Source organism: Dufourea novaeangliae, unplaced genomic scaffold, assembly GCF_001272555.1.
Source record: "Dufourea novaeangliae isolate 0120121106 unplaced genomic scaffold, ASM127255v1 scaffold6, whole genome shotgun sequence".
Lineage (NCBI taxonomy): Eukaryota > Metazoa > Arthropoda > Insecta > Hymenoptera > Halictidae > Dufourea > Dufourea novaeangliae.
The window spans coordinates 3,297,711-3,323,149 of NW_015373900.1; the positions used below are offsets into that span (position 1 = coordinate 3,297,711).

Genomic DNA, 25,439 nt, shown 5'->3' on the forward strand with positions numbered 1-25,439 from the left:
TTTTTATTTCCACGCCATTTTTAATCATTTTGCTATGCAACAATGAAAAATCAGTAACACAAACTATTCAAAACAGTAGATACCAAATTAAATATATTTATTAAAAACATGTGAATTGAACAATATTCATGCTGAATAGCATAATATATTATTGTAATGTAGTAAGTACAATATTATATATAACTCAAAAATGACAATAATTATACTTTTACTATTTTTAATACGTATCAAACATTTTATTAATGTAACGAGTATCAAAAATTAAAAACAACTGCATCTGGTGAGCACATATTATTCCAATTTAGTACTGTATACACACGTAACCAGAGGGACAGATCTAAATCGAATGTTAATACTAATAATAATTAGTCAACTGTATGATTAGTTAATTAAATATTACTATCAAATTTCTTTTTAAACAATCACATGCAACTTACAATATTTATAATGATCTTCGATGTATCCCTGGCATTAAAAGCATCTAACAATACGGATCTATAAAACATCAAATTATATAGATTATTTATAACTTACAACCCTTGCGTTAAAATTATTATACAGCATGTCCTACCAATTATGAACATCACAATAATTATTGCTGAAGTTATGAAAAATAGCTGAAAGAGAGTTACGTGATTCAAACATCACAATAATACATATTACAGTAAAGTCGCCTTAACTGCGCAAACCTCGGGACTGCATGCGCGCAGTAAGCGTGGACGATTACCATCTCAACCCCTTCTAAATTTCGAGCCCAACATCGGCAGCTTTGTAAATACAATGTAATGCGGCGTCATAGAAAAGTACAGCAAATGAGGAAGAAAGAAAAGCTAAGAGTCCAGGCAGCCGAAAGTTGCATTAGTCTTACCGACACATTGGCGTGTAATCTTTTTTGCCGCCGGCGGAATAACCCTGATAACCAGTTGTGTACAAGTTTCGAGTAAATTGCCAGCAAATAATGACAAAAGTTGTTTAAAAAAAGGCAGCCATCTGTTTCCGCATTTGGCTTGGGTTTTGCAAGCAACGCCTGCTGACAAAATGGTACAGCAAATTGGCAGTAAGTCTTGCAACATAACCTGTATCGAATGGGGGGCAAAAACAGAACAGAGTATACGCGAGCCAATTTACTACCTATATTGCTACCAATATGCACGCAAATCGTTACAAGGAAACCTTCATCAAACGTTTAGCCATAACCTTATAACAGGCATTGGAAAAAACTCGGCTTTGCAGGTTTGGCTAACTGAGAAGTTGCCTTGCTTGAAAGGGATCCACCCAGTGGTAAGACGATATGTGGAAAGTTAACGTGGAGACCCTTCGCGTAGTTAAAGCGACTTTACTGTATACATATATGCTTATGGGATAAACTGTGGTACAGGGACAAAGAGACGTAGTAGGTAGTAGTAGAGGTAGTATATTTGTGTTGGGAACGCGACGTCACGCTTTCTTTCGTTTGTAGTACTAGCATGGTGTGCACAAGTGGTATTAGCACAGACGAGATATAAGAATAGACCTAACATGTACTGTAATCTTTGTCCCTTGCTTCGGGGGCGTCACAAGCCCCCGTACCATTTCAGTATTCCATATTTCCTTGCTAGCGAAACCTGGGCAATAATGATGTATGTACCGCTATATGCAGTCACGGGTGTGTATGTGTGTGCTGTGCGTCATTAAGGTGTCGAACGTAGTTCCTATGTCCGTGCGTTCGAACCAGCGTGATTTTCGTGGGACTGCAAGTCCCATAAGATGTTAGGTCTATTCTTATATCTCGTCTGTGGTATTAGTATATGTATATGTGTAGCTCCATGTGACATCAACTGGCCCTTACGCGGTCGAACATTCTCTGGCAATGCTGGGCTGAACAGCGCTGCTCTAGATAGACTTACTTGGATAACAGGGTAGTGGAGAACACGGTGGACAGCAGGGCTTTGGTGGAGGTGGTGGTGGAGGACATCTTGGAGGTGGTGGTGCAGGTAAAGGACCGACACAACAAGGACCAGGTGCCATAGGAGGCACACAACATGGAGGTGGTGGACAACAAGGGGCTGGAGGGGGTATATAAGCTGGTAATTCCTCAATTCTCGGTGGCAATAGAATCGTACATACCGGTGGTGGCGGTATTTTCGGGCATTGACTAGAAAAAATATTATTTATATACAGTTGTCTATAAAAATTATTTTAATACAATGTATTTCTGTACTATTTAAACACAGTATTTCCTCTATAATCGCGTTACTTACAATTAGTAACGAGAAATTGTAGAGAACAACGAACTTTTATACGAAAGTAAAATGCAAAATAAAATGCAACTGCAAGTGTGAGATAGAAAAAGAGAAAATAGTATGAGTAAAATATACAACTGCCTAAAACAAAATAAAATCTTTAATGATAATTTAATCAAATTTTCGTTTTATTTCTCGACTTTTACCAAATTAATGTCTACATGTTGAAGTTTGCATAAAATTGATACACTTTTGTAAGAAAATGTAGACGAAAATATAATTAAATATGTAAATGTAAATAAATTCTCATTTTTGTCGTCCGTTTAAAAAATACTAGAATCGAAGAAGTATTTATTTCGTATACATGTACTGGTATTTATGACAGGAAATGTAAATGTGTAGAATCCACAATCTAGTTATTATTATGTAAAATATATACAATAAGAGTTATGGAAAAATTGACCATACCAACACTCGATAGCACAAATTAAATATTTCAGTTCTTCCATATCATTCCAGCATGGTTTTGCTCCCCTGCTGGCGCCGCAATTCATGTTGAATTTTGAAGTTTTTGAATATTATATTACGTCTTAATATGTGGAGCATTCACTAGAATTTGTTTGTTAATTATTTAAAAGTATGTACGCCATTTCACAAAGAATTTTCAATGTTTTATTTATTCAAATCATAAAAAAGACATGATGGACAGTGTGAAATTTGTAAGAGTGAAACATTTTCGAATCGCAAACATCATGAAAAACATGGCCGTATCACCGACTAGGTATAGAATAGACCTATCATCCAATGCTTTTTTCTGTCCCACGTTCATAGGGCTACGTACAGCTACGTAGCCCTGTTACCATTTTAGTGTCAATACCCGACGTTACCGATAAAGCATGAATTCTGAGTATTATTAGCACAAATGAAGTGTTATATATTCCATTCATATTACGTGTATCTGTATGATTTGACGGGAATAAAAATATCCGATGCTTCAGTTTAAGGTTAAGGGATAAACATGATAGTCATGAAACATGAAACGGAAAAGTATATATTTTTCACTTAACTACAAGACAATTTATTCTAAATGCATCGTTAGTGGACATTTTACTAATGTTACTTTTTACATGTTCTTGTTTTATTCGTTTTTATATCTTGATTTACATTTGTATATTTGTAACAGGTAAATTCAGAATAGATGTAGATTCATAAATAATTTATTAAATCTACCTTTTGGCCGGCGGCTTACAATTTCCCTTGCGGAAATGCCTTACCGTAATGAGCCATCTCGTAGCCGTGGGATTCCGGGAATCGGGTGACGTCACGGCGTGCGAGCGAGAGCGATAGAGCGAGCCGCGGTATCGGTGCTCTCCTTCGGTCCAACGCGCTAGTGACGTGCGTCACACAGTTTATTCACCTAGCCGTGTACGCCGTACCAGGCCGTACCATCCGGTGTTTGGGTCGTTCAAGGAGGAAGGTCGTTCAAGTCGGCAAAAACAATTCAACACGAACAAACCTGCGTACGCCCAATACATAACGGCGTTAGTGAGGAAGCTAACGGCGTTAGCTTCCTCACTTTCTCGTGAGCCGCCGCGGAGGGTGGGCGTGCGTCTCATACTCGTCCTTTCTCTTGTTACTAACCCATTGTTTGTTGCAGGCATTCGACAACCATCAATCTATTTACTGTGCATATTGTTGTGTCCCCTCTCTTATTACTAATCCCTTGTATGTTACAGATGTTCGAGAACCATTGGCTTCGATATTTATCTTCTTATGTACTGTGATTCATTTACTGTGTTTTCTATACTGTGACTTATTTACTGTGCATATTATTAATTTATTTATTGTGCATATTGTGTCCCTTCTCTTGTTACTAATCCTTTGTATGTAACAGATGTCCGAGAACCATTGACTTTGACATTTATTTTCTTATGTACTGTGATTCATTTACTGTGATTTATTTACTGTGCATATTATGTATTTTATGTGTATTGTATAATGAAAAATATTTTTCCAAACAGTTATTCCATCGAAAGAAGACATCGATCAACGTCTACATCTTCAAAGCGTGCGTCTACCACTGCGTTAAGTTACTGTAAGTTAAACTTAAATCATAATTCGATATTCATTGTTATATTCATATTCATCATCACATCGTTTATTATTAATTTTAGTCTATCTATTAATAGACTTAAATTGTGACCATCCATTGTGCATACCAAGTTATTATTAATTCATTTTGCTCGTTGATTCTCTACACAGACTTGGGGTACGGGCAGTGGGTCTGTACCTATGGTACGGGCAGTGGGTCTGTACACTAAGACTGTTTGCCGATCCCTCTGGTTTCTATTGAGAAGCCAGATATCGGACGTGTTTAGTCTTTGCCTGGTAAGTAGGATTTGGAGAAAGACTCGTGCGTGCAAGGGTACGGAGTAGTCGGGAGGCTGCTCCTTAAACAGAGAATCTCGCTTGCACTACCATGCTTGTGTACTCTTTTGGTTCGGGTCTGGTACGCAGGTGACCAGCCCAAAGCTCCATGACAGTAAAAGATGGATCCGGGTTAGCGAGGTGTCGCCCGTCTTTCCTATTTTCTTAAACCAGGTTCTGGCGACAACACTTTCATCGCGATACTTGTTCATACTGTAGTTTAACGCGTAGTTCATCGTAGACTTAATAACTGCTTGGTATATAGAATATTAGGTGCGTAAACGAAATGATCGATGGAACTTTTTCCATTCCGTCTATCTCTTTCGTTTGAGTATTAGCGACTACGTTGCGTTTAGTTTAAGTTATTTTGTATTAATAGCATTAATTCGTATTAATTAGAATATTAAGATAATATTAGTTCTAAGCTGAAGAACGAAGACAACCGACGAGGGAACTTAGTTTTTTATAGGTTTAGGCTCAAGAAAGAAGTCATCCGCCGAGGGATTTTAGTACCGATAGTATTACATAGTTAAGATTTAAGTTATTTATAAGGTTTATTGTGAAAGGTGGGAAGATGTAGAACTTGTGATTCCATCTACCTGCCTTGGGCCTCCACTCGCAGCAACCTCCTCGTGGTGAGGCCTGGGCAATCGGTATTATCATCGGTAAAGTACTGTAAACTGATGACAATATCGAGCTAATGGCTGCGAACTTCGAATCTATCTCATAAAACCACGTTCTATATTATATCGAACTAGGATTATTTTAGAAATCGATATGAGATTCAAAGTGTAAAAATGTCTAGTACTTTGAATGTTTTAGAAAAGTATTCGAGATAAAGATGTATGGAACTACTGAAAATTACTTTAGATTCCTTTTCCTTATTCTGTAAATTCTTTGATTGGAATATGAATGTTGCTGGAAGTATGAACATTTTCACAGGACAATGATATAAATGGAACTTTAAAACTTTTTTAAGTGTTACAGTGATATTTCGTTACATGTTCCATAATGTCAATAGATTTCCCCGCAACATCCATAATTATTACAAATGTCTATATAACGAAATATCTTTTATGCGATGTTTGTAATGTAATAAAAAGCTGTGTTTCGATTACGTTTTTGATACGTATTACTCACTTATATGTAATAATATAGAATAAAAATATACTGTTAGTCCGATATTTGAAAATATACATGCGTTCGTTGTCACTGTTAAACTGTTGTAATAACAATGGAATAATAAAATAATTTACTCAAATGTACATAATAATATATATACATATTCATAAAAACACTATTAAGCGCAATAACTTTTTTGTACGCGAAAAAAAACCAATAGGTCCGTCGGGACTACAACCCAAGACTCCTTTCTAATACGTCTACTTTACAGTGAACGGACGAAAGGGAATCCGTTCACGACCATGGTCCCTTTGATGATTTTCCGACGTACCGAACACTCATGATCTGACAACATTGTATTTTAGACTCGACAACACTGTAGAAGTTAGACTAGTTGAGCTCGAATGGATTTAACGTAGTTCACAAATTCACCGTTCTCATAACGTAGAGGGCAGCAGAAAATCCCTGACTTTTTACACTATCGGTATTTCAGAACATGAGACACGAAGTCCCATAAGATGGTAGCAGATGATAGGTCTATCCTATACCTCGTCGGTGGTCGTATCACGTGTTCAGTCTACGTAACTTACGAGTTAGTCGAGTGGCGTTGTAGTCAGTTGTAGTCAATGTTTAGATTTTAAACAAGTCCTTCATTGTTTACATTAAATTTTACCTTTTTTGCTTATATAATAATGTCAAGTTCCAAGAGAGAACATACTGAAAGTGATAATGAGGACGATTGGGTTGGACCATTACCTTCAGAAGCAGCGCCTCAAAAAAAACTAAAAGGTTCTCGCATATAACCTACACTTGTTAAGAAAATTAAAGTACTTTCTATAACTTAAGATACGAAAGTCGAATATCATTTTTTGATTATAACGTCTTCAAAATTATATCTAATATAAAATTTTGTTATTATTTTCTTTTATAGTTATGAAATTAGTTCCTGTGTGAAAGTTGCATGCATGGTTATACTATGTCATTTTGAGTAACTCGGCTGTACATTTAACCATACGTACTTTATTAAAGTTTATATATAAAAAAGAGTTTATTTATAAACAAGATGTTGTTTTATATAATTTTGCAGTTCTGGAATATGAGCAGGTTTATATAGACAACTTACCATATTGTGAATGTTATGAGAAGTCATATATGCATAGAGATGTAATTACTCACATCTTGGTGACGAAGTTAGTATGAATCATGGCTATGTATTTTTATATTAGAACATATAAAATATTTTTTATAGAACATTTGGAAACAGTCATATTTATCTGTACACATTTGCACAGATCAAATTTTGTGATAACGGCAAGTTGCGACGGACATGTTAAATTTTGGAAGAAACAAGAAGAGCTCATCGAATTTGTGAAACATTTTCGTGCACATTTAATGGCTATACACTCAATGGCAGCTAGCTGTAATGGTGTTCATGCGTGTACAGTTAGTTTAGATAAAACAATCAAGATTTTTGATGTTATTAATTTTGGTAAGTACTATTCAGTATGAACATGTTCTATGACTTTATGATACACTATTCAATTATCTAATAAATTGAAACTTTGTTTAAGATATGATTAATATGATCAAACTGGATTTTATACCTCTCTGCTGTGAATGGATATATTCACCAGGGGATGCAATATCTGCTGTAGCAATTTCTGTGCAAGATTCAAATCAAATTTTTATTTACGATGGACAAGGGACTGGAACACCACTACATGTCTTTGAAAAACTACATACTAAACCTGTTGTTGCTATGAAAGTAAGAAAACTAAACATAAACATTGTATTTTATGAACTTCATGCAATCATTTTTTTACACGTTTTAATTGTTTACAGTACAATCCTGTATATGAAACATGTATTTCAGTGGATAAAGCAGGCATTTTGGAGTATTGGACAGGACCTAAAGTGGAATACAGATTTCCTAAATGCGTTACATTTGAATCAAAGCTGGACACAGATCTGTTTGAATTCGCAAAAAATAAGACCTATCCATGTGGCTTAGCAGTATCACCAGATGGCAAAAAGTTTGCTTCTCTCAGTGGGGATAGAAAAGTCAGAGTCTTTAATTTTCGTACTGGAAAACTGTATAGGGTGTTTGATGAAACGTTACAAAGATTTTCAGAGTTGCAACAGATGACACAACAGTTACCAAACATGGAATTTGGTCGAAGGTATAGTATTTGTTGCAAAGTTAACTTAACATAAAGAAAAATTGAAACATGAATTCCTTATGTTCTTATATAATGTTCAGAATGGCAGTTGAAAGGGAATTGGATAAAACAGAAACAAACTTGGGTAATATAGTATTTGACGAATCTGGATACATGATTTTGTATAGCACAATGTTAGGTGTAAAAATTGTAAATTTATATACAAATCGTTGTGTTAGAATTATGGGAAAACCTGAAAACATTCGTCCGATGCAATTAGCCCTGTTTCAGGTACTTATATAAATCAAAATTTGTACAATATTTATAAACCATTATGATTGAAATTGTATTAACGTCTATATGTGCTTAAAAAAATAAAGGGGAAAGCAAGGAAATCAGTTGCTGTAACCGTAGAAATGGAAGCTTCAGAAAATCCAACGTTGGAAATGAACCGTCCTGATCCCACACTTTTCTGCACAGCTCATAAAAAAAATAGATTCTATATGTTCTCAAGACGAGAGCCAGAAGATACGAAAAGTCAAGAATGCGATAGAGATGTTTTCAACGAAAGACCATCCAAAGAAGACATTATTTCTTCTACAGAAGCGACCAATATGCAAAAGATATTCGACACCGCTATTATTCACACAACGCTTGGAGACATTCATATGAATTTGTTCGGCAAGGATGTTCCAAAGACAGTAGAGAATTTCTGTGTCCATGCAAAAAATGGCTATTACAATGGACATATATTCCATAGAGTAATTAAAGGATTTATGATTCAAACCGGTGATCCTACCGGTACTGGTACTGGCGGAGAAAGTATATGGGATGGTGAATTCGAAGATGAATTTAGACCCCATTTAAAACATGACAGACCATATACTTTGAGCATGGCAAATGCGGGGCCAAACACGAACGGCAGCCAGTTCTTTATCACTTTAACACCGACTGTAAGTTAACAACATTGTACACATTTAAACCTTTATTCATCTAATAACAAGTCGGCATTGTTTAAAGTTGTTTTATTAATTTTTTCAGCCTTGGTTAGACAATAAGCATACAGTATTTGGCAGGATAATAAAAGGAATGGAGGTTGTACAAAATATCAGTCAAGTGAAAACGAATCCAAAAACTGATAAACCTTATGATGACATTCGAATAGTCAGTGTCAGTGTAAAATAATGTATTAAAATAAATATGTATATAATATTTTTGTAAATCTCCCTCTTTCTGAAATTTGATCACCATCATTTTAAGTATTATTTTGACTCTTGCTCTTTGTAGTATAACAAACCCCGCACAAAATTATATGCTCCTGTTAAACTTGTAAAGGCATTTACACTGAATAAGTTATAGTTCTTTGGTGAAATTATCAGTGAATATCTGTCGATTAATCAATATATTTATTAGTGAAAAATTATTATGTATAATGTTTTTCTTTCGTATAATACCTGGACCATATAGCACCAGTTATCATAAGACTTGCTGTTTGACTTAACGAAATTGTGCTCGGCGGTCGATGAATATCTCCTATTCCGGCTATTACTAAGCCCCATTTAAAAGTTGGAGCCCAGAAAAATACAGTTGTCGGGCCTATATTGATAAATATATTGCTGAGAATAAATAAAGCTTTTACAAACTGTTTATCAAAATTGTTTTCCAACCTGCAGGATGTAAAAAAAGAGGTCGCAATTTTTTCGGTAAAACGGAAGCTATTTTTAACATAAGTCTGTGATAAGCCTTTCCTTTTTGTGGTGTACACATGGCAAAACCAAAATTACTGTTTCTCAAAATTATTTTAATATTATGTAATAAATGAAGGTTAACAGAAAGAATGACATTCAGAATAACAAAAAGTTTTACAGAATTACGTATGTACATTCATTACTCCAATAATAAAGCGAAAGTGTCAATGAAATAAAATTAATGACGAATGTTACTGATGATAAGTAATAATGAAATATTACAAATTAATTAAAAGAAAATTCTGGAATCATAATTTTCTAAATATTCTAACAGGAGTAAGTAGACGGTAATATTGTACAATTCGAAAAAATTTGATGACAGTATGTTATAACGGAACAAATAAATCTTTATTACATTTCTTCTTCAGTTAATAAATATTTATATACTTTTAAGAATAAATATACATATATATAAAAAGAGATGAAAATAAATTTAACGAGCATATGTTTGTGAAAATACAAAAATATTTAATTACGGATATTAATGAAGCCCGCGCATTCAATATTCGACCGATTTACAAGAGGGCGAACGGTGCAAAACTTGTCACTTGGGGATGAAATCAATTCTTTTACTGTACACCTAAGATCTAACATAACAAAAAATGCCAAAAAAGTTCACAAATTACGATTATATACTTTTTCCAATGGTATTAGATTAGTCATTGAGTATTTCTGAAACGATGTTGTGTAACAATGCAATACTGTGGCCCGATCATAGACGAGAATCTCGTCTGTGCTGCCTATGTAGTACCTTAGTTTGTTATTGTTTGTTATAGATAACACCCGGGCCTTCTTGATCTCATTTATAATCATGTAGAAAAAATGAAATAATAATTACAAATGTTACAACTGATAATAATTGTTTATGCATCATATATGAATTCAGAGCAACAAACAATTTTGTATCATTGTAAAAAATTGTATATGATCGTAGTTTTCGCAATGCTTCTATATTTTTCATTATAAATCGTTGAATGCCACACTCTAAGCAGGAACTCCCATTTTTGGTAATGATTCTCAAGTTGTAGTGGAGTGGACATTTATTTTGACTAGTACATACCAGTAGATACAATTCAATTATCAACATTCCTTTTCGCCATCTTATCTCCCAATGGCGCTGGAGTCGGTGACAATACATCTGAAGTTAGCTTTTGGTAGTCACAATTGTATATGTAGTAAAAAGTAGGAGGTATGTACTTATACCTTTAATATCGAAAATCACACTGTTTACTACAGTTTATTACCAAAGAATTGCCAGCCACGTTTAAATTAACGAATGCTTTTTGTACAGTTAAACATTTCTTAATCGTGTATCTTATTGCTATTACTACACGTTAAGACTGTGGTGTTACAATTATATGTTGTAAAGTTACACCTACAGTGGTGATTCATTGAACAGTTTGGAGTGACTTCGATATGAAATTTGACATTTGACGTATGTGTACTATGTACTGCCAGTATGAAAGAAAAACAGTACGACTATCATATATTATTCAATGATTTGTTGCAGACAGGGCAAAGTTGATCAGTCGGTTATTACAAAGGAAGGATTACTTGCTTAAATTTTATATACGTTTTGTATTTAGAACTACTAATTCAAGATGAAGAAGAAAGTATGTCCAGTTTTCCCTATTTTTAATTACATAAAATTTGCTTTGTTTTCTTTTCAATAGATACATTATGTTTGTGTATAATAAATGTTTACACGTGTTTTTCTAGGTTCTGTTAATGGGTAAAAGTGGCTCTGGGAAAACCAGTATGCGCAGTATTATTTTTGCAAATTATATTGCTCGCGATACTCGCCGTCTTGGAGCAACAAGTGAGTAGGAGTAAACTTTTTTGTTTCTCTTTTATGTGTTAAATATTTATTCATTCATACTTGTTGCAGTCGATGTAGAACATAGTCATGTTAGATTTCTTGGTAATTTGGTGCTAAACCTTTGGGATTGTGGCGGTCAAGAAGCATTTATGGAAAATTATTTTGCATCACAGCGTGACAATATATTTAGGAATGTAGAAGTTCTGATCTATGTTTTTGATGTTGAATCGAGAGAGTTGGATAAAGACATGCATTATTATCAAAGTTGTTTAGAAGCAATATTACAGAATAGCCCAGAAGCAAAAATATTCTGTTTAGTACATAAGATGGATCTGGTTCAAGAAGATCAGCGTGATTTGATATTTAGAGAGAGAGAAGAGGACTTAAAGAGACTTAGTTTGCCCCTTGAATGTACTTGTTTTAGAACAAGTATATGGGATGAAACATTGTACAGGTATGTTTTAATAATTGAACTTTCTGTAATTTATAGTATTTTAGGATTTCATATGAATGATACATTTAGGGCATGGTCTTCAATTGTATACATGTTGATTCCCAATGTGAAAGAACTTGAACAAAGTTTGAAACAATTTACAAACATTATTGATGCTGATGAAGTTCTTTTGTTTGAAAGAGCAACATTTTTGGTAATAAGTTATTGTCAGAGGCAACATCATAGAGATGTCCATCGATTTGAAAAAGTTTCTAATATAATAAAGCAATTTAAGTTAAGTTGCAGGTAAGTTTCAGCGAAACGCATATTATATGAACATTAATTTAACATTGTGTTCACAAAACAATACTTTTAGCAAATTGGCAGCACAGTTTCAAAGTATGGAAGTTAGAAATACAAATTTTGCAGCATTTATCGATGTATTTACATCGAATACATATGTGATGGTGATTATGTCGGATCCCGCTATCCGTAAGTATTCATCACTTAAACATTTTGTCTACTAAATAATAAAATATGTTTATGTTCTTACAGCATCGGCAGCAACGTTAATCAATATTCGTAATGCACGGAAGCATTTTGAAAAACTGGAACGTGCTAGTCAAAGTTCAGCCTTGAGTAGATAGAAATCAATTCGACCCAGGCGCGTTGTCACCCGGGTCCAAGCTGTTAATCATTGTTGAATCTAAGAGTCACTTTGGATTGAAATCACCAGGATGAGAGACAGTTGTACAAGGCTTTTTTATTTATTAACACTCGATAAATTTGTCAGTGATCTGTAAATTATGACATGCAAATACTGAGCATCAGTAATGGTACAATTTTAAAGAGACTTGTATTAATAGCATTTATAGCTCAACTGATACAGAACCTATATAGATGTTTACACGAAGATTCTCGCAATTATGTAGACTAATGGTAAATGTAAAGAGTAAGTCACCCATGAACACACAATTTTACGTTACTGATAACGTATCATATGAATATTTCATATTCTTCAGTTATTCAAAAATGCTCTCTATCTTGGCTCTTAGATCATGCGTGGTCCCCTGGGTGAGCAATTTTCCGGGTTCCGTGTTATGTCCCATTTTTGTACAGCAATTATTCTGGCCTGTCTGAAAGATGTATATTTTCCTACATTATATTCACTTAATATAGTAATATACCAATTACAAGGATCATACTCAATTACGGTAATAATTAAACTAATTCATTGTGATTTTATGCCTGGTATTATGTAAGTGATAATATGAATCGTATATTTCGATATCGGACAATTCTTCATCATAAGAGAACAAACATTTAATTCGTATAAATTTATTTAAATCCATACTTACACCGATATTTGGAAAGATAGCAGAATAATATGAACTTTCGCTTAAACATGTATATTTAAGCTGTATTTTTTAAATGTATGAATAAAATGAAGTGTGAAAATTCATTTGTTGATGATAGAATAAACTCAAATAGGAGATAAATTACAGTAGATTGTAACTTTATAGGCAAGATTGTAGAAAATTGGCGTGGTTTGACTACTTTTCAAGTAAATTTAAATTTTCCGCCATTCGCTTGGCAATGGCGGATAAATGTATTCATCAGCTGATGTTGACAAAGTCTAGTTGGAGTGCCTTTAAACGTAACTATGGATAGAATTATCAAAGGAATCATGAAATATAGAAAATGCCACAGAGAAGGAATGGTGAAACAATTTGAAAAAGTCCGAGATCATCCTGAGGTATGTAAGAATTGTTTTGCTTGTATTTTTATTGGTATTACTTTTCAACCATCCTAGATATTGTTCTTTATAAGGCAAATTTTTCAATTATTGTTTTTTATAATTACGATAATGAAATGCTATTTATATATGTAAACAATTTTTCGAAAATAAATACTATATAATGTTTGTACCATTCTTAAGAAAAGCTATAAATTTCTTTTGATTATAAACTTATATTACGCCATTCAACCACAAAATGATTGATAAGAAACAAAATATCTAAAGATATAAGTATGTCAGTGATTGTTTCATTAACGGATTAACGAAATCAAGATTAATTTACCAAGTCTAATGTGGTTAATAAAACAGATAGAAACGTTCATTGAATGCAAGTATTTAAAGTTAAACATTTAAATCTGTGTACATTATTTTCATCACTATTTATACTTATACATTTAAGTTTCTTTTTTGAGTAAAGTGTGAAATATTTAGTTATACGTGCTCATCCAAAACCAGTTATGATTGGAACTTCAAATTCAAAGCAACAACATGTAGAGTATTAATTGTTTCAATATTTTTTTGTTTTAATAATATGTGTGTAGGTTATGTAGTATACATGTAATTTATTTTCGATATAAATATTTTATAGTAACAAAAAATCTGAATGTTTGTAATACATTAATAAAATGCAACTTAATGAAATGTCTGTATCCATAATATTACTCGTGCAATGTTAATAATTACTGCCGTAATTGACTTGTGTCGTTACTCTTATCACAGCCAAAGGCAGTATTCTTTACCTGCATGGACTCCCGGATGATCCCAACTAGATTTACGGAAACGAACGTTGGGGACATGTTTGTTGGTACGGAGACTTCACTAAAATATCATTTGGTCAAATGTGAAGACTGTATTTTCTGCCATTTTTCTATTGCAATGCGGTTTATTGCTATCGTAATGAGTACCGATGTTTTAAATGCTTAACTTTTCCAAATAAACTGTAATACATTTTACTAATCGAATAACGATATTTTACAGTATACGCAAATATAATATCCTAGGATATACAGGGTGTTCTATAATAAGTGGTACAACCGAGAAAGAGGAGGTTTTGCTTTCAGAAACAATTTGATAATGTGGAATAAAATTTTTTGTATGTCATTTCGTTTTCGAGAAAATTTGAATTTGAAAATTCAGCAATATCCATTGTTTTGAAAATGATTGACTAATGTGTCTCCCTATTACTTTCTTTCTACTCGTAATAAACAAAACACAGATAGTAGCGTTTTTACTTTGATCTTATTATCATTTGTCTATTAATTTATGCAAAATCATTATGGAGAATAAGTGATATATTACTATGAATGTTTATAAATATTAACAGAAATTAAATTATTGTTAACCCAACTTGCTAACGTATAAGTATGTATACGAATTACATAGTACTGGAGTACACGATACCAGACGATACTAAGCAAATATTGAAAGTCGGTTTTCTCAAACGAAAAACGCTCAAAGACAAAATAATATTTCACGTTTTTTATTCGTTTTTGCATGTAAAATCATCTCCATGGTTGCAACGAATTTATCGGTCACTCTGTGTACAAGGTGTCTAACATACAGTTTTATTAGTTGATTTCTGGAAAACTTTTAGGAGTAGGAACGAAAGTCTTTTTCATATAGGATTTATACATATGAGCCGAGAATATTCATTATTGAGAAAACCAGGCATTGCAAGATTCAAAGCAGTTGTTAAACTTGAATAATTTGTAATGATATGCTTGAAGTTAATATGTATTTGTCAACTTTTTACTGACTTTAGAATGCTGACTACATATAAAAAAACATGTGATTATGCATCTTGGCGATCTTGAGAATTCTAATTATATTTCAGGTTATTTCCAAATTCGATTGTTGTTATTTATTTTTTTGACTAAAATCTATTAAAAAATCGATAAATGTTAAAAAATTATTAAATGGTACATTTTTAAGAAGCATACATTAACTCAAAAGTTGTTATGATTAGACTATTATAACTATATAACACTATACGGATTGAGGATATTATGTATTTTCATAGTATACACGATTGTCTATAGTCGAGTTTAGTAAATGGTTTAATAGTGTTTAAGGTGTTCTAAAACTAAATGACTGAAAAGAGGATTGAGCTTCTGTCGCGGCCTATCAGTTTTCGAGAAAACAATCCGTGACACTCACGTGAGACACCCTATGAAATAAGCTTTTACGTATGTCATCGCAATTTCTGCGACCCATCATCTTTTGGTAAACAGTATGCAGTTTACTTTTATTGTTTTTCAGTTAGAAATGCTGGTAACGTTGTTCCTCACTCTCAGCATTTTGTCGACGAACTGACAATGTGCGAGCCGGCGGCCTTAGAACTCGGCTGCGTGGTAAATAGCATAAAGCATGTTATAGTTTGTGGACATAGCGACTGCAAAGCTATGAATTTGCTGTACGCTTTACGGGACGAGGAATTTGCGTCGAAGGTGAGGAACAGGACACACCTAGTCCTCTATGCGACTGTACCATTTTGAATACTGTTCAAAGTGATCTCTGAGTCAATGATTCGAAAAAATTGAGTACGTGGCTTATTTTGTATTCTATCGATGAATGTTACAATAATATGGAACCATCTCTAGAAGAGAGATGAGAATTGAATCGCGTAATGGCGTTGATAATTGCGTCATCAATACAAAATTCAATGCGTATTCAATATTTCACAATTGAAATATTTCAAAATAAAGTTATGTCAAAATGTGATTTACAATTAGGCCACTTTGAGATTCACTGGCAAATATTACAGATCCACCCATTTTTATGCGGCCTCCTCGTAACAACTCTTCTCGATACCTTACTGAGCCTTACTGGATTGTCCTGAAAACTTGATATTACTTACGTATTTTGAAATTGTTCTTTTTCTGGCAAATATTACTCTTCATATGATCAGTCTTTAGAAACAAAAATCAAACTTTGAAATTACAAAATTCGAAACATTGTATAGGTTAAGAAAATTCTGAGTTCTAAAGTGTTTGAGGAGATATTCAGGCGTTCCGTTTCTGATAACTCTAATTACGCTAAGAGTGCAGGCTGTTTGGGCCTATAAATTTATATTCTATGTTCTAGGTGAATAGAAGGATATCACCGTTAAGAGCATGGTTGTGTGCTCACGCTAGCAGCAGTTTAGCGAAGTTTCAACAGCTCGAAATTACTGGCTTCCACCAGCCAATACTTTTTCAAGCTGAGACACCGTTACGGAAGTTCGTAGCCTACATCGATCCCGAAAACAAATTCTCTATAGAGGACAAATTGTCTCAAGTTAGTCGAATTAAAAATATAATCCTTTTAATGGAGATTTCTAAGAAAAAATTTCCAGAATTTAACAATATGTGAAAATGCAGGGATGACTTTTTTTACTTTAATATTCTTTACTCCATAGGAAAATAGAAATTTCAAAAGAAATTATATTTTCCCAGTGTACACTTTTTGTACAAAATATTGCTCGAATTTTAATCAATCAGACTGCTTTTAATCAGCGCTGAATGCAACAAGCTTTTTCCCTTTTTCACTCAACCTTTGGGTTATGTGCAGTTGCCCCTTGTAAATGCAGCACGCCGTACATCCGCGACTGTACTGGTGTAGTAACAAGGAGCAATGTGGTGGTGTAATTTCTCAACTCCTTTTTTTTATCTGATTGATCAAAATTTTAACAGACTTTTGCGATATAGTTCTTTTTAAAGTTGTTATTCTTGTTAAGAAGAATATACGAAGATAAAAAATGTCAGTTTTGTAGTAGATTTGTTTAAGGAATCTATCAATCTAAATACGTAGATTCATCTACGAGGACTATTGTACGTGTATTGTAACTTGTTCTAAATACTATTCTTATATATTTTCATTTCAGGTAAATACTTTACAACAATTGCAAAATGTAGCGTCCTATGGATTTTTGAAGAAACGTCTGGAGAGGCATGATTTGCACATTCACGCCCTCTGGTTCGACATCTACACCGGTGATATTTACTATTTTAGCAGGGGAAACAAGAGATTCGTCGAGATAAGCGAATTAACAGAGACGCCATTGCTCGCCGAAATAAAGAAATATTATTCCTGAAACGTTTTGTATTTAAACGATGCATTTTCTCTAGACAAAGTAATCTCATACCGTTGTTGGTTAAGACTGAATAGTTTGAATTCGCCGAATCCTTTAAGAATATTTAAACGTTCAATAACCGCGAGTTAGGTATATACTCGTATATACTGGTTCGATCAAAGACCATGTAATTGTACCTGAATTTGAAACTAGTGAATTCATTTCCCCTTGGTTTTTGTTATTATTAGTATTCATGTTACAAACTTGCTTGCACAAAATAGGGCACTAAAGTACTGTCAGAGATATTTATAATTAATGTATAATGGTGTAAGAAAATATTTTATTGCATATTGTTACTTGTATACGAATATTGATGGAACATGTGTTCATATTAAGGAAAGGAAACTAGTTTTTTTTACGGGATACAATAATAAGAAAAGCATTATTTTTGGACACGTATGTTATAATATTTTGTGTATTGTTGTATCCATTTATAAAGTTTATCTGCATGTATATTTTTAACAATTTATATAATCTTGTATACACTCATAGTAATAGTAAAAAGTATATATTTGTTGCTTTTGGGATAGCCACTGTGTTTTATTCCACGGTACCCTTCCTTATTATATTTTTCAATTTTTTGAAATGTTCTGCAAGTATTTGATTTCAGTATAGCTTCCATTTTAAATCACTTTAGAACTAAAAATATCCTAACCTGTATACCAAGAATGACATTTATTGACCCAAAGTGGGTATTCTAACTGTACAAAATCTTGCAAAGCACTAAGAATATTGGTCATATAATTTTATATATCTATTAATAAATAATTTTAGGCGTAGAAAACCCTCTCTTCTAAATTAGCTGACTATATTAATTAGCTAAAAGTAAACCCCTAGAAATCTGTGGAATATAAACATTTATTAGACGAAAATTGCTCGATTGTAAATGTTATATCGTATTTTTTATCTTTGCAAAAATTCTACCACCCCATTATGGAAAAAATTGTTATCAGTTAGATGTTCCAATATCTTGTTTCGTATTCTTTGAATAGGTATACTCATATCTACGAATTTTTTATTCATAGTCAGGTTCTGAAACGAATCGATATACTTGGCAAGTGAATCGCACAAAATTGAAGTAGAGAAATAAGAAGCGGAGGACGTACCGTACTGACGGATGGACGGTTTCGTGGCCAGGTGAACTAGAGCATGCCACTCCCGAAAGAGAAAGCAAAACAACGAACCAAGGTGTAGAATTAGGATGATGATAAGTACGGTATCAGACGTTCGAGTCAACATATTGACGCATCATACAGCAGGCATTCGCACCTGTAGCAAATATTTTAATATCATTCACCTTCGGTAACTTATTGTTCATATGGTAATTTTTAAAATAACTGTATCTATCAAAATAATAATATAATTATAAAATTATGTTAATAATTTGTCTCTTTAAGGATTTGTTTTAACTATAATAGAATTGTGTAAAAATTGAATACCTATAGTTCTTAGGTTGATGCCATTATTTTCCGTAAATATACATACACATTTTTATTATACAAAATAAATAATATGTATATTTATAATATCAATATTATAAATATAATTTATTATAAACGTGTAATATTACTTTAATATAATATATTAGTTATAGTAAATATGTATTAATTCATTGTGTATTGTACGTATACATGTAGTATTTATGTCTCAGAAATGAATTCTGTGTAAATTTACTAAGTAACAGGACACACGTAAAACATAAATAATATGATCACGACTTTAAGCATCTATGATATAAATGTCTAAAATATGTCTTTCTTTAAAAAAAAAACTGCCTAAATAATATTAGAAAACCAACTATTTATAAATTTCTCAGTATTCCAACGAAAAACTAGACCTGAACGATTATAATTGAGAGTCTCAACGACAGTGGTTTGTTTGCAAACCCAACGAATTTCGATGTAAATTCACAATTTCTCCTTTCAGTTCCATAATTCAATATTTGCGTGGTGTGTGCGTCCTCCACACGTTCCACAAGCTCACCTGTCGTGTTGCCACGTTACGAGCTCACGCATACGATCCAGGCGATCTCGTAGGTGCACGCGAAAAATGGTTCGAGCAGCTCGCGCTTTTCAGTGTGTTTCGCGGTAAAAGTGAAGAGGATTCGCTTCTCTGTCTAGGCGATTCGTTGAGTTGGGCCGGTTAAGCCGGTCTGAGAACTGTGACGAACGCTGGTATGGCTGCCGCCAACCGGTAAGCTGCAAGATCAAAGTATCTGTTACAAGGGATAAAATGATACACTTTACATCCCTTAAATTTCTTTACATCAAACAGCAGGAAGTGTGTTTTTTAGTATTTCTTTTCAGAAAGATAAATGTAATAATATTTTTAACATTAGCACTACCGAAGCAGTCAAAATGACTGGTTAGTACATTTTTATAACGATAATTAAAATGTTACAAGAATGCATTTTCCTAGATCTCTTACAACTTTCGTTGCAATATTAAAATGAAGAAATTAGTTTTTTTTTGCAAAATAAGATAACTAAAAAACTTAGTTTAATCTATAAATTTGAATATTCTAAACAATTTGTCATTTATCGATCTAATAGAAATAGATAAGTATGTATACGTTTATCGTCGATAGTTCTAGTGTTCAAATATATAAAGTTATTTATTACTCTGACTCTAAAAATTCTTAATTCTTTCTCTTGAAATCATGAAAGAATAGAAATATTGAATTGTTCGGAAAATTCGTAGCGTTTCGCGGACAGTGTCTTCGTTACCTTTTTACTGAATGAAGGAAAAAATCGTTTGATCTGGTGAGCAGGTATATTATTTTTCAGGTATGGTTTGAATGTGTCTACTGTATTAGTTACTCGTCGTTTTTTTTAATTTTCTGTGAGAAATACCGACGAATCGTATGAACAAACACGAAAACTATTTTCATTACCTACGTTCTATCAAACTTGTAAAAAAATTACTTTACTTCGACTGGAAATTATTATAGTATCTACCCAGTTAATTAGACTTTGCCCTATCAGATGATTATTTCTTTGGATAACTAGATATGTATTAAGGAAAAACTTCAATAACAAAATTCCATTTTTTTCTGTGTATAACTGGTACAATGACGTTAATTAAAGAATGGAAAGAAATTATAGAAGCATTGTAGATAAGAATGAATTAAAAAATATAGATTGTAAATCCACCCTTAAAAGCGATACGAACTTTCCGAACAACCTAATGTATTATGTTAAAACGTGTGAAATAAATAAAATAAATAACTTATATTTTTCTGTGTTTAATTTTGTCTATCAATATACTGTAAATGGAATAATTATTATAATTATTAGATATACCGATAAATAATTCACTATTTCTTTGCCAAATTAGCACCTACTCGTTTCTGTAAAAGTCAAGGATGTACACTGTTTCACTTATATTAATAATGGTTTTTCAAGATTCGACGTTGATCTTAAAATATGGCGCTTCATAATTAAAGCACAATAGTGGATTATTTACTGGTACACCTAATATTATTATAATTGCGTTAAATTATATTCAATTCCAATTGGCAGCGTATCATAGTTTGTAAGTTAGAATTGTTGGAAATTGTATTTGAAGACTAATTCTGATGGGTCGAATCGAATGTTAAATACTGTTAAAAATGCTGAAAATTATCGTTTAAATATTTGGTTTCGTGCATTATACGGTATCAATACGTAACACAAAAGTTTTCTCACTAAGTTCACTATCGTAACATTGTAAATAGTTCCAATTATTCTTCGCATCAAACGCAAACGTCTCAAACAGGAATACGTAATGCCAACGAATCGGAAACCTAGAAAACTAACCGTTTAAAAATTAGACCAAAAACCGAATATGTTCAAAATACTACGCTATTCCCGCCACATTTCGGTAACGTTACGATCACCTCGAGCATGCATTGAATTCCGAAGACGGAATTGCAGCTAAGCATTTTAAAGCGTGGTTGCCACGAAGCTTCCGTGAACGGTGTCACCTTTAAATTCGATTCGGTTGCGAAATTCGGGTGCACGGTAGTCCATGGAGCCCCCACCGTTTACCTGGTCCGCAGGACAATGTTGTTTACTGCACAGAATTGACGGACAGAATTTGTGTAGTTCTTGCGGCCAGGGGGTGTTCTCGATCGTGGAGATCTGCCGTAGCCGCGGGGGGTGCGGCCTCAGGTGAACCAGGAAGTCGAAAGAGGAGCGTTCTTTCAACCCTCTTGTTACACCGCAATTCTTCAACGCGCCGCTTCCGCGTCCGCCTTGCCTTTTGTCCCGTAAATAGCGGAACCGAGTTTCACCGAAATATTGCCCGACAGTCGGTCTGCTGCGAGGACTTAGGAAAACTGACGAAAGGGATGCCTACCCGATTTAATTTATACGTCCCACGGAAATAAGAATAGACCATCTACCGAATGTTCTGACGACGAAACCTAACTCGATTCTATATTAGTGTTATTTAAGGTTTTCTTTGTTAAAATATGTTTTAGCAATTTGTAATATATCTTCGTTCAAGTTAAATACCACTTCAGATACGACTTGTTTCATTAATAACAAATCAATTTTACATCAAGGAAATTTTTCCTTATTTCTGTTTTGAAGGTTATAATAACACTGAAACTACCGACGACAAACGTGTATTTATTTCTATTGGTTGATAAATATGACAAACTTTTGAAAATATACAAAATGAATCAACTGATTTTTTCATTTTCATATCGTAATAAAAGTTGTGAAAGTTCTGAAAAAATGTATTATTATAACGTTGCAATCGTCGTTTTGGGAGTATACTTATTTTGACTGCTTTGGTATTTCTAGTATTAATATAGAGATTATATCAACGTTTCTTAAAATCTTAGTAAAATAATTATTTGATTATATTTTCCATATTTACTTGCGCCATGAATACGTATATATAATCATACATAATACATAAATAAATAATAATTATGTTATGACACACCGGTACGAAAACGGGCACATGCTATCAATTAAAATGTTCAGTGCAAAAAGGAGCTATGAAATAAAACAATTTTTATATCTATAATTGTTTATAACGTATAAAAGTAATAAGAAAGAATATAAATGCTATTGGAAATTTTTTTGAATCGATAGCTTTTGTGTAACAAAATGTTGCGTTTATGCAACTTTGGGTAATAAATTGAAAAACGTAAATAAAACAACTTACATATTATTTAGACACTATATTATCTAGACACCATATTATAGAAGCCCACCACACGAGAAAGATACACAAAAAAATGTCCATGATTTAAAATAAAATTGGTTCATCACATACAGCTATAAATATATTTCTTTTATTTCAAAACGTCGTAGGATCTAAATGGAAAAAGAAATAGTGACGAAAAAAATATTAAGCAAGTCTTTGATATCTTCTTTCATAACTGCACTATAAGAAACAGAATTGAATGATGCAAATCACTGAAAAAAAAAATTGCGAGTGAAATGTTGCGTCAACGCAACATTGGATCCGAATGAGTTAAGACATTTATGAAAAATAGTGTACATCATAGTATACTACGATTGTATATAAATACAATATATAATATAGGTATTATTAGGAATTTTTGCGACCTAGGTATAATTTAAGGAATAACAACTAGACATCAAGAGCTGCCAGAATGAATCAACATTTCGTGGCATAGGCTCCCTCTTGCACTGGACCCCTCGTATTGCGAGTCCCACGATCGGATAAGTCACCAAAAAAATGCTGGAAGTAAACGTGTGTTAATTCCATCTTCGTGGAACTGACCGTTGTTTTACAGGAAAACATGTTCGCCCGATTGTTTTGCCGTTGTGCCGATTTGCCGTGCATTCGCTCTAGCATTTTTCTAGACCGGGATTGGATAACATTCGTCGTATGAATTTATTCTCGGTACGTTAATTAATTACGCGGATAAGACGTCGTTAATTTTTCTACGGTCGACGGTCCTTCCTCGCCGCGAAACAGCCGCTCGTATGTATTAAGAATAAGGTTTCGGAAAAATACACGAGCGTGACGAAGTAGTAATGCCACCGGGGGCTGTAGCGTGTTATGCTTCGACACACACCAATGGCCACGCACTCTTTTTCCATCGGCCGTCGTTCTAAAACGAAACAAAAAAAAAGGAGATCGTGCGAAATCGTGACATCGTTACTATCCCCCTCGCGCTTCGATAGTAAAATCTGTCGGAAATGTTTAACGAAGAATTTCAAAATACGTACCAGATGCAACTGCTTTTTTCGAAATTTATCTGTGATGACGACAACAAAATCCGTCTCTGAAGGATTGTGTGCATATTTCCCATTTAAAATAGTATTTAGCTTGCGTTACCTACTTATTTGATGTAATATAATATTATTAGGTGGTAATATAATTAGAAAAATAATTGGACTTTTGGAACACTTTCAGGGAGATATACCTTTATTATTATTGAATACTTCACCAGGTCTTGTTTCAGGTATGATTAGATGATGTTTGTTGGATTATCTGTGAAGAAAATTGTTAACGGTTAAAGAAATTCTTTTTGTTACAAACAAATGTAATTATGTTCTTTACGAAAAAAATACATGCATAATATTAAAGTAATTAACTAAGTTTGACATGTTTCTATTTAGATTCTGAAAAAGTATTCCTTCGTTGATTCTGGAAGATATGAACTCAGGAGAAAATATCTACAATCTATTATTAATTTAATATAAGGTACAAAATTGTAAATTTTCTAATCAATATAACTTTTTATTTAGTACCATTAACGCATCTTATTAGTCTATTCTCACCAAAATATTTTCTTCAATACATCTTCTAATCAATATTAGTTTATTCGTTAAATACCATGGGCCCAACTTATTGTTCAAATGACGCCGTAAGGAGTACAACGTCGATCAAAATCACCGTTCGGGTAATCCCGCGCGCATGAATTCACGGAACGTCAGAGAAAGGGCGACCGCCAAGAGGGCAAGGGAAGGAGAGAGGTTTTTCGTACAGGTTGCGCCATGATTATACAGTTAAACGTTAGCCTAACGGTCGTGCTTAGAATTTCGGGCATTTTAAGGCGCTGAATAGGCACGCACGCGGTGTACGAGCCCCAACGACGGGGACCTACACCTTGACATTCGACGGACGAATAGAGGAAATTGTGTCAAACTCGCACCACTCGTGACTTCCTCGACCTAAATCCAACGCGGCGGCATTAGTGAAGGTATGATCGAGGATTCGACGAAAAGAAAACGCGATACGCTTAATATGGTCATGTGGAATATGATTTTTTCCCTTGTGACCACCGCTTGTGATTCCATTCACAGATTCGCGAAATTCATGCGACAACATGACAACAGGATTGAACGGTAAATATTAAGATATTTTATTACAATATTATAGATACGATATATTGCACTTCAGAAGTATTCGAATCCTTGTTTATTCTTGACAGAATCTAATTTAGATGAAAACTTCAAGCCAAACTCAAGATTCAGCCTTATAACGTTTCTTGCAGGCTTCTATCGAAGTATCAATGCTCTGACAAAAATTATTCAGTGTAAATTTAAAAATGTTCTTTCAAGAGTTGGAGTTTTGAGTAACAATGGAATAGGGTAAACGAACCAATGAATTTTGTAACTATTAAAGTC

General features: G+C 33.4%; 5 protein-coding genes and 1 long non-coding RNA gene across 6 annotated transcripts; 3 read left to right on the plus strand and 3 right to left on the minus strand.

Annotated features, from left to right (window-relative positions):
- Positions 1 to 481: 481 nt before the first annotated feature.
- Positions 482 to 2,776, minus strand: LOC107193456 (small proline-rich protein 2D-like). Its single transcript, XM_015582903.1, has 3 exons — positions 2,691 to 2,776; positions 1,887 to 2,134; positions 482 to 495 (listed from the first exon to the last, which is right to left on the minus strand). The coding sequence occupies exons 1-3, from the start codon at positions 2,774 to 2,776 to the stop codon at positions 482 to 484; spliced, it is 348 nt and encodes a 115-aa protein (XP_015438389.1).
- Positions 2,777 to 6,386: 3,610 nt separating this feature from the next.
- LOC107193480 (peptidylprolyl isomerase domain and WD repeat-containing protein 1) lies at positions 6,387 to 9,137 on the plus strand. The gene is made up of 8 exons (XM_015582930.1): positions 6,387 to 6,560; positions 6,859 to 6,961; positions 7,064 to 7,260; positions 7,343 to 7,536; positions 7,614 to 7,951; positions 8,032 to 8,221; positions 8,311 to 8,883; positions 8,972 to 9,137. Exons 1-8 carry the CDS (start codon positions 6,464 to 6,466, stop codon positions 9,113 to 9,115), a joined length of 1,836 nt encoding a protein of 611 aa, XP_015438416.1. The 5' UTR covers positions 6,387 to 6,463; the 3' UTR covers positions 9,116 to 9,137.
- A 7-nt stretch (positions 9,138 to 9,144) lies between these two features.
- On the minus strand, positions 9,145 to 9,667 carry LOC107193481 (mitochondrial pyruvate carrier 2-like). Its single transcript, XM_015582932.1, has 3 exons — positions 9,598 to 9,667; positions 9,385 to 9,526; positions 9,145 to 9,316 (listed from the first exon to the last, which is right to left on the minus strand). The coding sequence occupies exons 1-3, from the start codon at positions 9,656 to 9,658 to the stop codon at positions 9,193 to 9,195; spliced, it is 327 nt and encodes a 108-aa protein (XP_015438418.1). The 5' UTR covers positions 9,659 to 9,667; the 3' UTR covers positions 9,145 to 9,192.
- A 1,550-nt stretch (positions 9,668 to 11,217) lies between these two features.
- Positions 11,218 to 13,056, plus strand: LOC107193491 (ras-related GTP-binding protein A). The gene is made up of 6 exons (XM_015582944.1): positions 11,218 to 11,291; positions 11,398 to 11,497; positions 11,567 to 11,951; positions 12,021 to 12,236; positions 12,307 to 12,422; positions 12,486 to 13,056. The coding sequence occupies exons 1-6, from the start codon at positions 11,280 to 11,282 to the stop codon at positions 12,575 to 12,577; spliced, it is 921 nt and encodes a 306-aa protein (XP_015438430.1). The 5' UTR covers positions 11,218 to 11,279; the 3' UTR covers positions 12,578 to 13,056.
- Positions 13,057 to 13,587: 531 nt separating this feature from the next.
- LOC107193490 (beta carbonic anhydrase 1) lies at positions 13,588 to 17,800 on the plus strand. The gene is made up of 5 exons (XM_015582942.1): positions 13,588 to 13,686; positions 14,449 to 14,533; positions 15,988 to 16,175; positions 16,813 to 17,004; positions 17,591 to 17,800. Exons 1-5 carry the CDS (start codon positions 13,594 to 13,596, stop codon positions 17,798 to 17,800), a joined length of 768 nt encoding a protein of 255 aa, XP_015438428.1. The 5' UTR covers positions 13,588 to 13,593.
- A 5,990-nt stretch (positions 17,801 to 23,790) lies between these two features.
- Positions 23,791 to 24,304, minus strand: LOC107193597. Its single transcript, XR_001516329.1, has 3 exons — positions 24,233 to 24,304; positions 24,036 to 24,147; positions 23,791 to 23,917 (listed from the first exon to the last, which is right to left on the minus strand). It is a non-coding gene; the product is annotated as an uncharacterized LOC107193597 (long non-coding RNA).
- Between the last annotated feature and the right edge of the window lie 1,135 nt (positions 24,305 to 25,439).

Excerpts from the sequence above, each read along its gene's own strand:
- LOC107193456 (XM_015582903.1), bottom strand. The coding sequence starts at position 2,776 with ATGAATTGCGGCGCCAGCAGGGGAGCAAAACCATGCTGGAATGATATG. Across the intron at positions 2,135-2,690 it reads ATTTGTGCTATCGAGTGTTG|TCAATGCCCGAAAATACCGC; the intron begins GTATGGTCAATT and ends TATTTTTTCTAG.
- LOC107193480 (XM_015582930.1), top strand. The coding sequence starts at position 6,464 with ATGTCAAGTTCCAAGAGAGAACATACTGAAAGTGATAATGAGGACGAT. Across the intron at positions 7,537-7,613 it reads AACCTGTTGTTGCTATGAAA|TACAATCCTGTATATGAAAC; the intron begins GTAAGAAAACTA and ends AATTGTTTACAG. Across the intron at positions 8,884-8,971 it reads TTATCACTTTAACACCGACT|CCTTGGTTAGACAATAAGCA; the intron begins GTAAGTTAACAA and ends TAATTTTTTCAG.
- LOC107193481 (XM_015582932.1), bottom strand. The coding sequence starts at position 9,658 with ATGTTAAAAATAGCTTCCGTTTTACCGAAAAAATTGCGACCTCTTTTT. Across the intron at positions 9,527-9,597 it reads TCTTTTTTTACATCCTGCAG|GCCCGACAACTGTATTTTTC; the intron begins GTTGGAAAACAA and ends TTATCAATATAG. Across the intron at positions 9,317-9,384 it reads ACTGGTGCTATATGGTCCAG|ATATTCACTGATAATTTCAC; the intron begins GTATTATACGAA and ends ATTAATCGACAG.
- LOC107193491 (XM_015582944.1), top strand. Across the intron at positions 11,498-11,566 it reads TCGCCGTCTTGGAGCAACAA|TCGATGTAGAACATAGTCAT; the intron begins GTGAGTAGGAGT and ends TACTTGTTGCAG. Across the intron at positions 12,237-12,306 it reads CAATTTAAGTTAAGTTGCAG|CAAATTGGCAGCACAGTTTC; the intron begins GTAAGTTTCAGC and ends CAATACTTTTAG.
- LOC107193490 (XM_015582942.1), top strand. The coding sequence starts at position 13,594 with ATGGATAGAATTATCAAAGGAATCATGAAATATAGAAAATGCCACAGA. Across the intron at positions 13,687-14,448 it reads AAGTCCGAGATCATCCTGAG|CCAAAGGCAGTATTCTTTAC; the intron begins GTATGTAAGAAT and ends CTCTTATCACAG. Across the intron at positions 14,534-15,987 it reads CGTTGGGGACATGTTTGTTG|TTAGAAATGCTGGTAACGTT; the intron begins GTACGGAGACTT and ends ATTGTTTTTCAG.